At 37.9% G+C, this 16,156-nt stretch overlaps 1 protein-coding gene across 1 annotated transcript in view; it reads right to left on the reverse strand.

Annotated features, from left to right (window-relative positions):
• The window catches only part of CLPTM1L (CLPTM1 like), a 195,861-nt gene that overhangs the window by 165,218 nt on the left and 14,487 nt on the right, over positions 1-16,156 (reverse strand). The window contains exons 4-6 of the mRNA XM_053714359.1: positions 14,975-15,120; positions 12,131-12,209; positions 3,430-3,547 (exon numbers count right to left, since the gene is read on the reverse strand). Of these exons, the coding sequence (XP_053570334.1) occupies positions 3,430-3,547; positions 12,131-12,209; positions 14,975-15,120 (343 nt within the window). The remainder of the gene's footprint in view (positions 1-3,429; positions 3,548-12,130; positions 12,210-14,974; positions 15,121-16,156) is intronic.

Consider the following 16,156-nt stretch of genomic DNA (forward strand, 5'->3'; position numbering starts at 1 on the left):
AAAGAATAAGGTGTCTAAAACAGTGCCTGCCGATATAATTTTACCAAAATACCCAGATTAAATGATTCCTCAAGGCTAAATATGTGTAATATATGAATCGATTTAGCCCAGAAAAAGTCTACAGTCTTAATAAGCCCTTGTGAAGCCCTTATTTACTATCTTAATAAACATGGCTTACCGGATCCCATAGGGAAAATGACAGCTTCCAGCATTACATCGTCTTGTTAGAATGTGTCATACCTCAAGCAGCAAGAGACTGCTCCCTGTTCCCCCAACTGAAGTTAATTCTCCTGTGTGGAACAGCCATGGATTTTAGTAACGGTTGCTAAAATCATTTTCCTCATACAAACAGAAATCTTCATCTCTTTTCTGTTTCAGAGTAAATAGTACATACCAGCACTATTTTAAAATAACAAACTCTTGATTGAATAATAAAAACTACAGTTAAACACTAAAAAACTCTAAGCCATCTCCGTGGAGATGTTGCCTGTACAACGGCAAAGAGAATGACTGGGGTAGGCGGAGCCTAGGAGGGATCATGTGACCAGCTTTGCTGGGCTCTTTGCCATTTCCTGTTGGGGAAGAGAATATCCCACAAGTAAGGATGACGCCGTGGACCGGACACACCTATGTTGGAGAAATAACAAACTTTTGATTGAAGGTATGAAACTAAGTATAATCACCACAGTCCTCTCACACATCCTATCTATTCGTTGGGTGCAAGAGAATGACTGGTAATGGCAGTTAGGGGAGGAGCTATATAGCAGCTCTGCTGGGTGAATCCTCTTGCACTTCCTGTTGGGGAGGAGTTAATATCCCATAAGTAATGGATGATCCGTGGACTGGATACACTTAACAAGAGAAAAGTGTTTGACCGCATCTGATGGCAGTTTCTTAGGGTTATGCATCATAAAATTCAATTGGACATGATTTTCTCTCAAGTTTTTGAGTTAGTTATATTCCTCCCCATCAGCTAAGGTTCGGGTCACTGGCTCTTAAGTGCTTTTCAGATTTCCAATGGCACTACACAGGGTTGTCCAGTGTCACCTAATTTGTATCATTCTCTTGGTATTCTTTGTTAAAAACCTGGGTAGGCTATGTACCTGGAGCTATCTGCTGATTGGTGGCAGTACATATATACCTCATCATTGGTTTACCGATGTGTTCAGCTAGCTAACAGTAGTACGTAGTAGATTGCTGCTCTTCCAATAAAGGATACCAAGAGAATGATTCAAAAATAATAATAGAAGTAAATTGGAATGCTGAAGAAAATTAAATGCTGTATCTGAATAATGAAAAACATTTTAGGTTATTGTCCCTTTAAAGGGACATGATACCCAAAAGTTGAAGCACTTGAAAGTGATGCAGAATATCTGTAAAAAGCAATCAAGAAATCTCCTGGACATCTCTATGTAAAAAAAAAAAAAAAAGGAAGCCATTTTACCTCAAAATTTCCTCAGTAACCACATCCCATTGTAAAGAGACTTTAGGCAGCCTATCAAAATGCCTTCCTGGGACTCGCAAGGGAGTGTACATCTAGCATGTGCAAGCAGAGACATGTTATTGCAATACTCAGTATAAGGAAGTTTAATATGAAATCTTGCAAGATTTCAGTGAAATCTCCTGAATTCACAGAAAAGCAAAAAACATGACCTGATTATCTATTTAATTTTTTTATAACCTGCAGCTGAAGAATAACTGTTCACTGAGCACTTACTGTTTTGAGTTTAAAAGGATATGAAACCAGCAAACTTTATTTTGTTATTCAGAGCATACGGTTTTAAAAAGGTTTGAAATTTACTTCCATAATGAAATTTGCTTCATTCCCATGGTATTCTTTATTGAAGAGATACCTAGGTAGGTGTGTGGAGCACTACATGGTATGAAATATTGATGCCATCTAGAGCTCTTGAAAGAACTGCTGCCAAATAGTGCTCTAGACATGTGCACACTCCGGAGTGTACATCCCTGCTTTTCAACAACAGATACCAAGAGAACAAAGAAAAATTGATAATAGATGTAAATTAGAAAGTTGTTTAAAATTGCATGCTCTATGTGAATCATGAAAAGAATGTTGGGTTTCGTGTCCCTTTAAATTAGTCATAGAGCTTTGATGGTGCACCAAATGGGCAATGAAAACAGACTGATAAGGGCCCAGGGACGTTTAAATACATAAAGAGACATTGTGATAATATGAATATGTTAAGAGTTATGACTGTATATGAGAAGCTATACAAGACATACCCATTCTTTAATATATTCAATATCACAAAAGCTCCCACCAAGCCATTCGCCATACTTGATATTACAATAACTCCAACTGAGGCAAGCCAAATGTTTTTCAATGTTTTTAAGTCTTCTATATTTAGTAAACTTTTGGAAACGTGAAATACATAGGTGGTAACTTACACCTACCAGAACTAAACAATTGTAAAAACCCGCAAGCAATAAGTGCTGGCGATGTGGTCAGGCATCTGGAAATATGTCACATATCTGGTGGCAATGCGTTAAATGCAATAAAATATGGGAAAATATAGCAGACGAAACATCAATGATGCTTGAAATTCCTTTGCCAGTTGATCCTTGTCTAAGGTTGTTTAATAAAGTGCCTAGCAAGTTTCCAACTCACAAAAGAAAATGGATTCTTAACAGCTAGCAATAGTATGAAATCTCTATTAGCGGAAAATTGTAAAAAAAAGAAAGAAACACCGACAGTTGCTCAGTGGTTACACCATTTTCATCACATTTTAAACCTAGAGGAATATTGGTATAAGCAATATGGGACACATACTGCTTGTAAGGCTTGTAAGTTATGTAAAGTGATACAAGGGTGAATAAAGTTTATTTGTGAGTTACCTAAGATAGGGGCGTAGGGTTGTTAGTTTGTGACATCCCACAGATCAACATTTACAAGTATGGGTTATAAAGTGCGATAAAGAAAATAAGCTTTGATACCGACGACTAATAGATGTTATTTCCTGTTAATTTTATACATAACGAGAAAAATAAGATCAGTAAATTGATAATGTCTCCTGTATGTATATATCGATTTTTATATATATATTTTTAGAAATAGCTACTTTTGCTTTGTCATTTAAAATATCCAATTTTAGCAGTTGAAACCACCAACTATACAAATACATTCAATTCTAGCTAAAGAAAAGCTTGGTAAACAATATGTTTTGGCAGAAAACAACCTCCAAGTGGGACTTTGGAGAAAGAGCTTGGTCTATTTGAAAGAGTGTTACTGAAGCAGCATTGAATACAATGAACTCTTTTCAGCTCCTTGCCCGAGTATATTGTCCCTTTAAGTCAAATATGGTACTGTCAAGGCTGTACAACTCACTCATTTCAAGAACAATAAAATGAGAAATACATTAGCTGACCATTTTAATCTACTACATTCTAAATTTTAAAAGCAATACCTACCAAATTGCTGCAAAGAGTAAACCGCATCCTGCATGTGGATCCAAAATCTCAGCTTTCCCAGTGATATTTTATCATATGAGACTGTGAGGGGAAGCTCAATTGTGGAACGATTTATCATCTACAATAAGAAACATAAATAAAACTGTAAAATGTACAAATATGAAATATAACAACCAACTGCAAGTGATGAAAGGAAAAAGAAAAGTCTCATAGAATGAAGTTTTACAAAATGTACTTAGGTTAGATAAAATTATGAAACGTCATCCTGATACGTATTTTACCATGACAAAGCAGTTAGTGAACATATTCAGAAAATATTAGTTGAGAATATGTGCGGTAGTTTATTTTATTTATTTAGTTTATTTTATTTAAAACCTAATTGCATTAGGTTTTAAAGGGAAACTAAACTCAAATTATTTTCTTGTATGATTAATCTACAATTAAATTTTTTTTTCTTTGTTCTCTTGGTATCTTTATTTGAAGAAAAAGAAAAGGAATAAAAGCTTAGGAGCTGGCCCATTTTTGGTTCAGGCCCCTGGATAGCGTTTGCTGATTGGTGTCTACATTTACCCACCAATCAGCAAGCGTAACACAGGTGCTGAGCCTAAAATGGCCCGGCTCCTAAGCTTTAAATTCCTGCTTTTCAAAATAAAGATACCAAGAGAACAAAGAAAAATTGATGATAGGAGCAAATATGAAAGTTGCTTAAAATTGCATGCTCTATCCGAATCATGAAAGAAAGAAAAATGGGTTTAGTGTCCTTTTAACCTCAATTCTTGGAAAAAAAAAAAACCTTATGGCTTCTGAAGCCAATTTTACCTGAAAACAGTTTCAGTAATTATTTGCACCAATGAAAATGATTTAAAGGGTCATAAAAGCACAAAAGGAAAATGCTCTGTGCAAGCAACAGGGCAATGATTAGATCTTTTGTGCGTTTATTCCCTGCAAACAGGTTAAACACTTAATTAAAGTCAGCTCCAGGGCAGAAATGCACTACCTAGCTGAACAAATCTAGTGAGCGAATGAATGACAAGACACGTGTGCAGCCACTAATCACCAACTAGCCTTAAATAGTGCATTACTGCCTGCTTTTTTTTTTTTTTTTTAATAATCTTTTATTGAGGTATTGCGCAAGAAAAGATATACAAATAATGTCATGGCATTACATTACAATGATGTATACAGAAAACAAAATGATTGCTAAAATCTGAAACCTCCATTATGAAGTTATGATAGTTTTTATGAGTGACTAATGAGCTGGCCACTTATGGGCCCTGTGATATTGGAAACACTGGCTAGGCATGTTAGTCAAATTGAAGACCCTATAGGGTCTAATGGCACTTAATAGGTAGATAAGTAGAGATATTATCAGAGGATAAGCACCGCTTGGAATTGAGGGGGTGGCCAGATTGGTGAACAACTGAAAGGAAAAAAAAAAAAGGAGGAAAAAAACAAAAAAATAATAATATAAGCTGGGATCTAGTTCCACACTATACGTCCCTTTGCTATTATTTTGTTTACTAAGTTAAAAGTGTCCAATTAGCATAAAGGGCAACTATAATCTGGGCACTCTCGCTATCATATTAGGATTTTCAACATAGTTTTAATAAAGAGACACCCTGATGTTATTAGTAAGGATAGAAGTATGGAGTATTTGTAATATTTATGTACCGGGATATTACAGAAAGTTTGCCATTTCACACTAGTGTAGACCCACGTTAAGGCCCGTATAGGAAGTATATATGTAAGATAAACATTAGGGACCCTAACATGAACAGATGTCTGAGTATAGGCATCTTTAACAGTGAAACATATATATGTAGAGGGGCAACTGCTTTCAATTAGATAAAGATAGAGAGGTACCTAAATATATATATATGTAAAAGTCAGTGAAAATTATTCCAGGAACTGTAAGAATCATAAAACCCTCTATTGGGTGTAGGTATATCTAAGTTCAAGTATCCCACCACAGGCCTACCTCAACTTCATATAGAAGTTATAACGGAAAAAAAGTTAAAGGTTGTCACACCACATTGTCCCAGCCGCAGACAACGCAGTGAGGTCTAGGAGGTCATGGTTTACATAACTAAGATATCGATATAAGGGCTGAGATAGCTCAAACCTACTGAACATATAATACCTACAAGGGAAATTGTTCGGAACAATAATTAAAGATATATGAGCATATGTAAATGCAACTGTGGAAGAGAAAACGGGAAAAAAACAGAACAACCCGATATTCTCTTGGTAATAGCATGTGATATATCAACTGTTACAGGTTGAGCTAAGTCCAATTGTGTCCCCGTGAGATAACACATAATGTGGGTTAGAAAAGGTCATTAATTGGGAAATATCCCAGACTATCAGAATATCCCATGTAGAATAGTCTGCTTCCAGGGAGGCTCTTATAAAGGGTTAACCAGAGAACATTGAAAACGTATAGGAAGAAAGTAAGTAGATGCGAATGGTAGAGAGTATATCTAACCTACTCCAATTTTCAAGGCAATTTGTAGGCAAAAATAGTCACCTCTAAGTACACAAGCAATGTCTGGAAACATGTTCAGGAGAGTATTCAATTTGTCAAGATTGCTTTTGAAGAGGAAGTCCAGGCAATGGGAGAAAAATGTCAGTTTATGCCATCTGGGGAGCAATCTCTGCACCATGACCGACCATTCTGGCTTTATTAAATGCTTCCATGAGTTGGTACGCCATGTTGGGTTTGTAGATCTGAATTCTTCAGTGCAGATTGTAACTACCTCGCCGTCCAAGGGCGATTGATGCACAACATCTAGTGTAGGAGTTACATCTGAAAATGTGATCTTCGTGAGAAGTTCTCGGTTTCCTTTATCAGCACAATGCGAATCTGCTCCATCAGCTGCTAGACAGCGGTACCGTAGTAGGTAAGCGGGTTGGTCTGAGTTACAATCGGATATCAAGCACTTAAGTGAGCTGCCTTTTCATGCTGCTGAAGTGATCATCTAGCAGCCATTGTGCGTGGGACTCCCATCTGTCTAAGATGTTCATGGGTCTCAGGATATCAGGATTGCGAGATTCGTCTCTCATAAACATGTTGAATAGAACATCTTAAAATGGCTTTCAGCTCTCAAATAAAATTGATGGTATTGCTATCTGTAGGCACAATGGCTTTATTAATCCTGAGCTCTGTATCGATCTAGAAAACGTTCTTTGGGTGCGTTAGATGACAGTCTCACAAATAATGCTCCGGTGTAAAGTTCAGAGTCCCATCACCTGGACGGCCACCATGCCGGTGTGGATTAGCCACCAAGTCAGGAATCTGGGTCTGTGCCGATATATGCAAGGTGGCACTGGTAGTTGGTCTTGGTTCATTGTAGGCAATCTGTGTGCAAATCAGCAAGTCTGTACAGATAAAAGCAGTTAGGCTGTTCCACGATGTTCCGAGCCACCCGGGAAAAGTAAGTGCGTCACAGGAGGCCGCACAGCTCAAAAGGCCCAACCGCTGGGGTTTAATCTCCTCTTAAGCAATTAGTTTACCGGTGCTTCTGCCACAAGTCAGGGTGAATGCTACAAGGTGTGAGATAAGTTGCAGAGGTCTCCACCAACTTGGAACATTAATTTAACCCCAATTATCATGGTTTTCACTCGGAGCTCCACAAAGATGCATCCACTCTCCTTCCCAGTTAGCTCCGCCCCCCGCATTACTGCTTTTTCAGCCTACCAAGGTAAGTTTTTTTTTTGTTTGTTTGTTTGTTTTAAGAGAATGACAAATTTGATAACAGTAAATTTTGAAAGTCTTTAAAAAAAAAAAATGCACGTTTTTCATGATCCATGAAATTTTAATTTTGACTTTCACGTCCCTTAGAAATGTATTACTATCTTGTATATAGGCCGAAACGCGTCACTATTTATTTTTACATTTTTTCTCATTCTGAGTTCACAGGAAGTCCTTAAATGGAGTTCCCACCTGATACCAATGTTTCCTGCTATCAACACACAGAGAGAAGTGCACTCACAGGAACTAACAACCAGCTCAATACCATTGTTAGCCTGTTCTATAGCGATTTACCACCTGGGTGCAGCTTCTTTTTATCCCAGTAATGCTTTTCACAGAGTAGAACTTTCCTGTAGTATATCAGTCTAATTCCCGCCTATTACGGTCAGTCCAGCGCCGAAATACCAGGCAATTCCTCTCTGAACAAGGAAAACAACAACCGCAGACGATCATTTCAGCCTTCATTGGGCCTCGTCAGTAAGGTGTAGCCATATTCCTCTAAGCACAATGAGCAAGGAGTCCACGTCTAGTTGCCCCTGATTCCCATAGGGAGACTAAATACACACAGGAAAGCCAGGTCATCCTTTGTGGACTCCACCAGTGATTACTTTTCTGTTTGTATTTTTTCTTATGCCTGCTTTTGCAGAATCCCCTTCTAAACAAGGCCCTTTTTGCCACTTGAAGGGTTTTAAAGTGAGATATAGCTCCTTTTGGTTGCTTGTATACTTCTCCTAAAAAGAGCCGATTACTTTGATTCATAGATTTAAAATCTATTTAGTAAAAAAACATTATTTATGCTTACCTGATACATTTATTTATTTCCGGATATGGTGAGTCTATGGAATCATCAATTACTAGTGGGAATATCACTCCTGGCCAGCAGGAGGCGGCAAAGAGCACCACAGCAAAGCTGCTATATATGTCACTTCCCCTACCCATAATCCCCAGTCATTCGGCCGAAGGAAGAATGGAAAAAAAGATAACAAAAAAGTGTAGAGGTGCCTGAGGTTTTAGAAAAAAATAACTCTTAAATAAAGGGTGGGCCGTGGAGTCACCATATCCAGAAATAAATTTATCAGGTAAGCATAAATTATGTTTTCTTTCCTAAGATACGGTGAGTCCATGGAATCATCAATTACTAGTGGAAATCAATATCCAAGCTAGAGGACACAGATAAGGGAGGGACAAGACAGGTAGACCTAAACAGAAGGCACCACGGCTTGAGGAACCCTTCTCCCAAAAGAAGCTTCAGCTGAGGCAAAAGTATCAAATTTATAAAACTTTGAAAAAGTATGCAAAGAGGACCAAGTTGCAGCCTTGCAAATATGAAGAAACAGCCCTCGTGGAATGAGCAGTGATTTTCTCAGGAGGTTGCTGTCCAGCAGTCTCATAGGCCAAACGAATAATACTCCTTAGTCAAAGAGAAAGAGAAGTAGCCGTAGCTTTCTGACCCATGCGCTTCCCAGAAAAACAAACAAACAAAGCAGAAGACTGACGAAAGTCCTTAAATGCCTGAAGATAGAACTTCAATGCACGCACAACATCTAGGTTGTGCAGCAAACGCTCCTTAGGTGAAGAAGGATTAGGACACAAAGAAGGAACCACAATCTCCTGATAAATATTCTTGTTTGAAACAACCTTAGGTAGGAAACCTAATTTAGTACATAGAACCACCTTATCAGAATGAAAAATAAGATAAGGAGAATTAAACTGCAGAGCCGAGAGTTCCAAAACTCTGAGCAGAAGAAATAGCAACAAGAAACAAAACCTTTCAAGATAACATTTTAATATCTAAGGAATGAATAGGTTCAAACAGAGCCCGCTGTAAAACTCTAAGAACAAGGTTAAGACTCCAGGGAGGAGTAACGGGTTTAAACACAGGCCTGATTCTAACCAGGGACTGACAAAAAGATTGCACGTCTGGCGCATCCGCCAAACACTTATGCAACAAAATAGACAATGCAGAAATCTGACCTTTACTAGCTGACAGACCCTTCTCCAGACCCTCCTGGAGAAAAGACAAAATCCTAGGAATCCTGACTCTACTCCAAGAGTAGCCTTTGGATTCACACCAATACAGATATTTACGTCTTATAGTAAATTTTTCTTGTCACAGGCTTACGAGCCTGAATCATGGTCTCAATGACCAACTCTGAAAACCCACACTTAGATAAAATCAAGAGTTCAATCTCTAAGCAGTCAGCTTCAGAGAAACGAGATTTGGATGAAGAAAAGGACCCTGAAGTAGAAGGTCCTTTCCACAGAGGGAGTCCCAATGGAGGTAGAGACGACATTTCCACTAGATCTGCATACCAGATCCTGCAAGGCCACGCCGGCACTATGAGACTCACCAACGCCCTCTCCTGCTTGATCCGAGCAATGACTCTTGGCAGGAGAACAAACGGAGGAAATATGTATGCTAGACTGAAGTTCCAAGGGACTACTAGAGCATCTATCAAAAAGCCTGTGGATCCCTTGACCTCGAGCCGTACCTCAGAAGCTTGGCATTCTGCAGAGAAGCCATGAGATCCAGTTCTGGCTGCCCCCAATTGAGGATTAAACTGGAAAATACTTCTGGATGGAGTTCCCACTCCCCCGGATGAAAGGTGTGACAGCTCAGAAAATCCGCCTCCCAATTGTTCACTCCTGGGATGTGGATCGCAGAAAAACGAACAGTTGTGAGACTCCGTACACTGGATTATCTGGGTCACCTCTGTCATGGCCAAGGAACTCTGTGTTCCCCCCTAGTGGTTGATGTATGCCCCCAATGTTATGTTGTCCAACTGGAACCTGATAAACCAGGCTATGGCTAACTGAGGCCAGGCCAGGCGAGCATTGAAAATCACTCTCAACTCTAGAAAGTTTATAGGGAGGACTCCTCCCGAGTCCAAAGACCCTGAGTCTTCAATGACCCCCAAACTGCTCCTCAACCTAGAAAGCTGGCACCTGTGGTCACGATCAACCAGGAAGGTCTGTGAAAGCAAGTGCCCTGGGAGAGGTGTTCCTGAGACAACCACCACAGAAGAGAGTCCCTTGTCGCCTGATCCAGAACGATTTGCGGAGACAGATCCGCATAGTCCCGATCCATAGTCTTAACATGCATAACTGCAGAGGTCTGAGATGGAACCGAGCAAACGGAATGAATATCCATGGAAGCTACCATCAGACCAATAACCTCCATACATAAAGCCACTGACGGCCGAAGAGAGGACTGAAGGACAAGACAAGTGTCAAAGATCTTTGTTTTTCTGACCTCTGTCAGAAATATCTTCATTAATAGGGAGTCTATTATGGTCCCCAAAAACACTACTCTTGTGGCTGGAATCAGGGAACTTTTTCCCAGATTCACCTTCCAACCGTGGGAGCGAAGGAAAGATAACAAGATCTCCGTATGACAGTTTGCTTGTTGAAAAGACGGCCCCTGAACCAGAATGTCGTCCAGATAAGGCGCTACTGCAATGCCCCAAGACCGGATCACTGCCAAAAGAGCCCCCATGACCTTTGAGAAAATTCTGGGAGCTGTGGCAAGGCCGAATGGAAGAGCCACAAACTGAAAAATGATTGTCTAAGAAAGCAAACCTTAGAAACTTGTGATGATCCCTGTAAATAGAAAAATAAAATTACCAAATCAAGAAAACATACCCCAGGCAACACTCTATACCTCAGCAGAATTACTGAGGTGCCTTACCTGTCCTGCAACCAGCAGCAAACTGAGGAAAAAAACGATCCCGTTTACAATCTGGATTCCAGAGAAGCTAAAACAGCAAAGCAGCAGAGACATCTGAAAAATGTGCACCTCACTCCACAGGAAGTGAAAAAAAGTGCCAAAAGTACTCTGTCATCGAGAAACTGAACCTCCCTAAAAGGGGCAGTCCTTCAGCTGACAAAAAAGCCATTAAAAAAAACCAAAAAAACAAGAAGCTTATAAACAACAACAACAAAAAAACCTTATAAAAAGCACAAGTGCTAGTACATAATCTGTTAAAAAACGGAACCCCATTGAGCCATCAATAAAAACACACTAACAGTGCCTGCAAAAACTGCCATAAAAACCTGCACCCTGACAGGAAAAAAAACGTCCCCCTGCAACGTTTCAGCTGAATAAGTGCCAATTTTTTCCCTGCTAAATAGAAAAATAAAATTGTCACTTACCTTAATATTCATCTGTCCGGCAGCAGGACAGCTCATCTGGTTGAGAGGATGCGTTCTCTCATATGGACCTGTGGAAATACAGAAAGACTTAGTAAACCTACTCAGGCTGTCTAAATAGGGCAGCAAAATGTTTTGGGTAAACGCAGTGAGGATTGTACCCCACAAGTTCCCAATTGCTTAAAAGCCACCACTGCCCTACTGAAGAGACAGACATGGGCTAAGACTAGACCCTTTAGAAAGATCAGAGCAAAGCTACTCTGCTTTTAAAATAACAAAATCTTGATTTCAAATCAAACACCAAAACTTCACCTCCTCCTTGCACCACAGGCAAAGAGAATGACTGGGGATTATGGGTAAGGGAAGTGACATATATAGCAGCTTTGCTGTGGTGCTCTTTGCCTCCTCCTGCTGGCCAGGAGTGATATTCCCACTAGTAATTGATGATTCTGTGGACTCACCATATCTTAGGAAAGAAACAAAGTTTTATAGGAAAATATTAGTGCACCGATAACCTCTTTTATACTATTAAAATTTATCCACTTTACAATGAGGTTTTCAAAGTGCTACTTTCAGGGAAGAAAACAAACAGGGGTGAAAATAGGAGAAGCATATTTAAAGTTTTGTATTTCTGCGTGGTTTCATATATTCGATAAAACAGCTAGAAATGCTGATGGAATTGTAATATATTTGTACCCTTCCAGAAAAATCATTAGGATTAATTATTTATGTACAAGGCGTATGCAAATAGAAACTACCAAAATAAAGATACAACCTTGCAAAGATGTATGGAAGACTTACCATTAAATCCTTTACTCTGTTACTCAGCTGATCAATAAACAGTATAGGAAGGTAATGAACAGATTTCCCTAGTTGTATCCTATAGAGAAAGGGAAAATAAACATAAATCAATGATAGGGTGTAGATTTATCATTTATCGGATTGACAAGTGTCACGTGAACCTGTCCTCTGGAGGTTGCAAATCGTGGGGTGCCTACATTCTCCTGCTCTTGTGAAACTAATTGCAGGGCTTCTCAAATCACCCAGTCAAGCCAATCCAAGGTGATTTTCATCGGCCAACTTAAAGGTACATGAAACCCAACATTTTTATTTCATGATTCAGATAGAGCAGACATTTTTAAACAACTTTACTTCTTTTATTCATTTTGCTATATTCTTTTGGTATCCTTTGTTGAAGGAGTAGCAATGAACTACTGGGAGCTAGCTGAACACATTGGTAAGCCAATGACAAGAGGCATATATGTGCAGCCACCAATCAGCAGCTATCTTCCAGCTCCTAAGCCTACCTAGGTATATTTTTCAACAAAGGTTACCAAGAGAATAAAGCAAATTAAATAACAGAAGTAAATTGAAAAGTTGTTTAAAATGGTATGCTCTATCTGAATTATGAAGAAAAAAAAAATCTGTTTCATGTCCCTTTAAGAGTTTTAAAACTGCGGTTTCATAAATATCAGTTGAAGGCTCAAATGATTGAGCCGGCAACCAATAGGGGCATTCGCCTCTTGATAAATCTACCCTCAGCATCAGATCACCTTCCCAAGGATTCTACGAGTATGTTTTTTCAAAAAAATATATTCTAAAAAAAAAACCCACAAAATAATATGTTTTATTCCTACTCATTTTGTGCATAAAAGATACATTTAAAATTACACACAATTCTAATTTCCCAGTAGGGTGATACACACAAATAAAATGTTTTTATTCTTTTCACATAAAAAAAAAAAAAAAAAAAAAAAAAAAAAAAAGGGCTTTTAAGGGATAGAAAGGTCAAAATTGAAACGTGCATGAATCCATTTTGAATAGAAGCTTTGTAGCAATATGCTTCCATAATTAAATATTCTTCTGGCAAAAGTTACTGTTTTTCAGCAGCATATGCACATATGCTGTGTGGACCCCTGCATCAGCATTCAAACATCACACCTATTCACAGTCACTGGCTTGTATGATACAAATGGAGTATTTACAGACACAATACACACCACTAGCTCTCTCTAGGCAGGTATGGTGCCCCTTTTACTAGAAGCATTTTTGCTAATGGAAGTATATTGCAAAAACAAATATATTTAAACATTTAAATGCACATTTCAATTTTGACCTTCCTATCCTTTTAATGTCCCCTTCACAGCACAAATTTAAAGTGACATGAAACCCAAATGTTTTCTTCCATGATTTGGAAAGAGCAAGTCATTTTAAACACCTTTCTAATTTACTTCTATTATCTAATGTGCTTCATTCTCTTGATATCCTTTGCTGAAAAACATATCTAGATAGGCTCAGTAGCTGCCGATTGGTGGCTGCACCTAGATGTGACGTGTGATTGTCTCACCCATGTGCATTGCAATTTCTTCAACAAAGGATATCTAAAGAATGAAGCAAAATTCGATAATAGTAAATAAAGTAAATTGGAATGTTGTTTAAAAATTGTATTCTCTATCTGAATCATGAAAGAAACATTGTGGGTTTAGTGTCCCTTTAAGAGATAGATTACAAAAAAGTTGAGCTAAATAAAGAATAAATGAGTACAATCCTCAGTACTGCCTGATATTCAAACTTTGTGTATACTGTTGACTACAAACAGTTGTGTATTATTTAATTATTCTAAATAAAACAATTTAAAGTAGCAGTTAACACTTTGCAATTACAAGATTTTTCTGCAGCCATGTAATAAACATACTAGGCAAGTGTGATTTTTTTAAAAAAAATATTTTAACATATTTGCTGCAATTCTTTTTCAGTGGTCAAATTCTGCATAGAATTTGTCTTATTTGGAGGAGCCAAACTGGAGTAGACAAGAGGTGCCACTCATTTTGTTAACAGAAGTACCAGTGTTTTATACAGTATGCTATCTTATCACATCTGCTGAACCAAAGCAGGGACAGTTATGTAGCAGGGTTAAGCTTATGAATTCTCCAAAATGGTCAACCAAAAATTTTCAGAAGTAGGAGCAAAATAAATAATTAAAGTATATTGCAAAGTTGGTGCATAGTACAATTTCAAAATGTTGCATGTCAACTGTATTAAGGGACACAAAAATATTTTTTATTTTTCTTTGTTGCACCACGAAAGGGCACTTTAAAATGTATCACAAATTCTCCTTTTTGCTATAAATTGTTTTTATGCTTGCAAGGCATGCCACTGCCCACCAATTATGTAGTGGGAGATTTGCTTATCAGCCAACAAGCAATCAGGACTTAAAAAGGGACAAAGTGTACTGTAACATTTTGGGTTTCATGTCCCTTTAAATCTGGCATGTGTGCGTGTATATATGTATATATGTATGTATATAGAAGCTGCTGCCTCTAGTTTTTTTGTAGCTTTCTATAGAGAATACTGCAGTATTGACATTTTCAGTATAGGTGGCAGTTTCAAGAGGCAAAAGGCAGCTATTGGCAACTGACAAAATAAAAAAGGTAAAGGAACTATTAGTAAACAATTGAATACACTCTAGCAGGCAAAATGGGAATATATTAAAGGATGAGAAAAAAATAGTTGCAAATAAACCGTTTTAAATGTAATATTTATAAATAAGTCATTTTTAAGCATTATAAACATTTTTCATTTTCAGTCCCTTAAAACTCGGACACGTATTTTGTTGTTGTTACATGAAGCACATACGGTACTTACATCTTCATGTATCTATGGACATCTGCAGGAAGAGAAGAGCCATCAAAAATAAAATCTTCCACCATAACATTTAAGGTAAGCCGTGATCTCCAGTGTGAGACAGGTTCATCCAAAGCAGTATTTTCATTTTTTTCTGTATCCAGTTGCTACAGATATTAACATGTATGGTGTGAACAAATGCGGAATAATTGCATAATCAGCATTATTACAAACGTACAGTCATTTCAATAGTATTAAGAAAGCAATTCTAACAATGTACTTATAGATTTAAAACTGAATGATAAGTGTATTGAAATAATGACAATAATTAACAGCAATTTGTAGTTTTTGATTATGGCGCTTAGCTCACCAAGTTGTGAAACTTGCCTTAAAAGGAAGTACTCACTAGAAATTGTGTTAACCTTAGAAATTTTATTGAAGACTCTTAATGAAGAAAAGTCTTCAGTTGAAGTTTTAATAAAAACAGTGCTAGCATTTCAGCAGTACAACCGCCTTTCTCAAGAGCAAATCAGTACACGTTTCACACCAGGCACTATTGCACCAATTCTTGCACTTTCTTTATTTGCATGTCATTTTCACATTGACTAAAGCCTAGTATATGCTTAAAAGGGACATGAAACCCAAATTTTTTCTTTCATGATTTAGAGAGAGCACACACTTTTAAACAACTTTCCAATTTACTTCTATTATCTCATTTTCTTCATTCCCTTGATATCCTTTGTTGAAAAGCATATCTAAATAGGCTCAAGAGACGCCGATTGGTGGCTGCACATATATACATCATGTTAATGGCTCACCTATGTGCATTGCTATTATCTTCAAAAAATGAAACCAAAAGAATGAAATCAATTAGATAATAGAAGTAAATTTGAATGCGGTTTAAAATTGTATTCTCTATCTGAACTATGAAAGAAAAATGCTGGGTTTCATGTCCCTTTAACAACTGCAAAAAGGAAACTAATAGGTAATGTACTGCTCAGGAGCTGCAAGTTTTACAGCTTTCAAGTAGGAAACAGCTGGTGACTGGTGGCTATGTGCGTCTCCCCTACCTAATTAGCTCACGAGCTGTTGTGTGCTAGAACAGGTCTTTATCTATATATTTAGCCCATTTGCTGGTGTTCCTGGCCCTAGTTTACTATTTAATTACATGCCTTAACTGTGGGGGGGGGGGGGTTGCTTTAG

The sequence above is a fragment of the Bombina bombina genome, chromosome 5, assembly GCF_027579735.1.
Source record: "Bombina bombina isolate aBomBom1 chromosome 5, aBomBom1.pri, whole genome shotgun sequence".
NCBI lineage: Eukaryota > Metazoa > Chordata > Amphibia > Anura > Bombinatoridae > Bombina > Bombina bombina.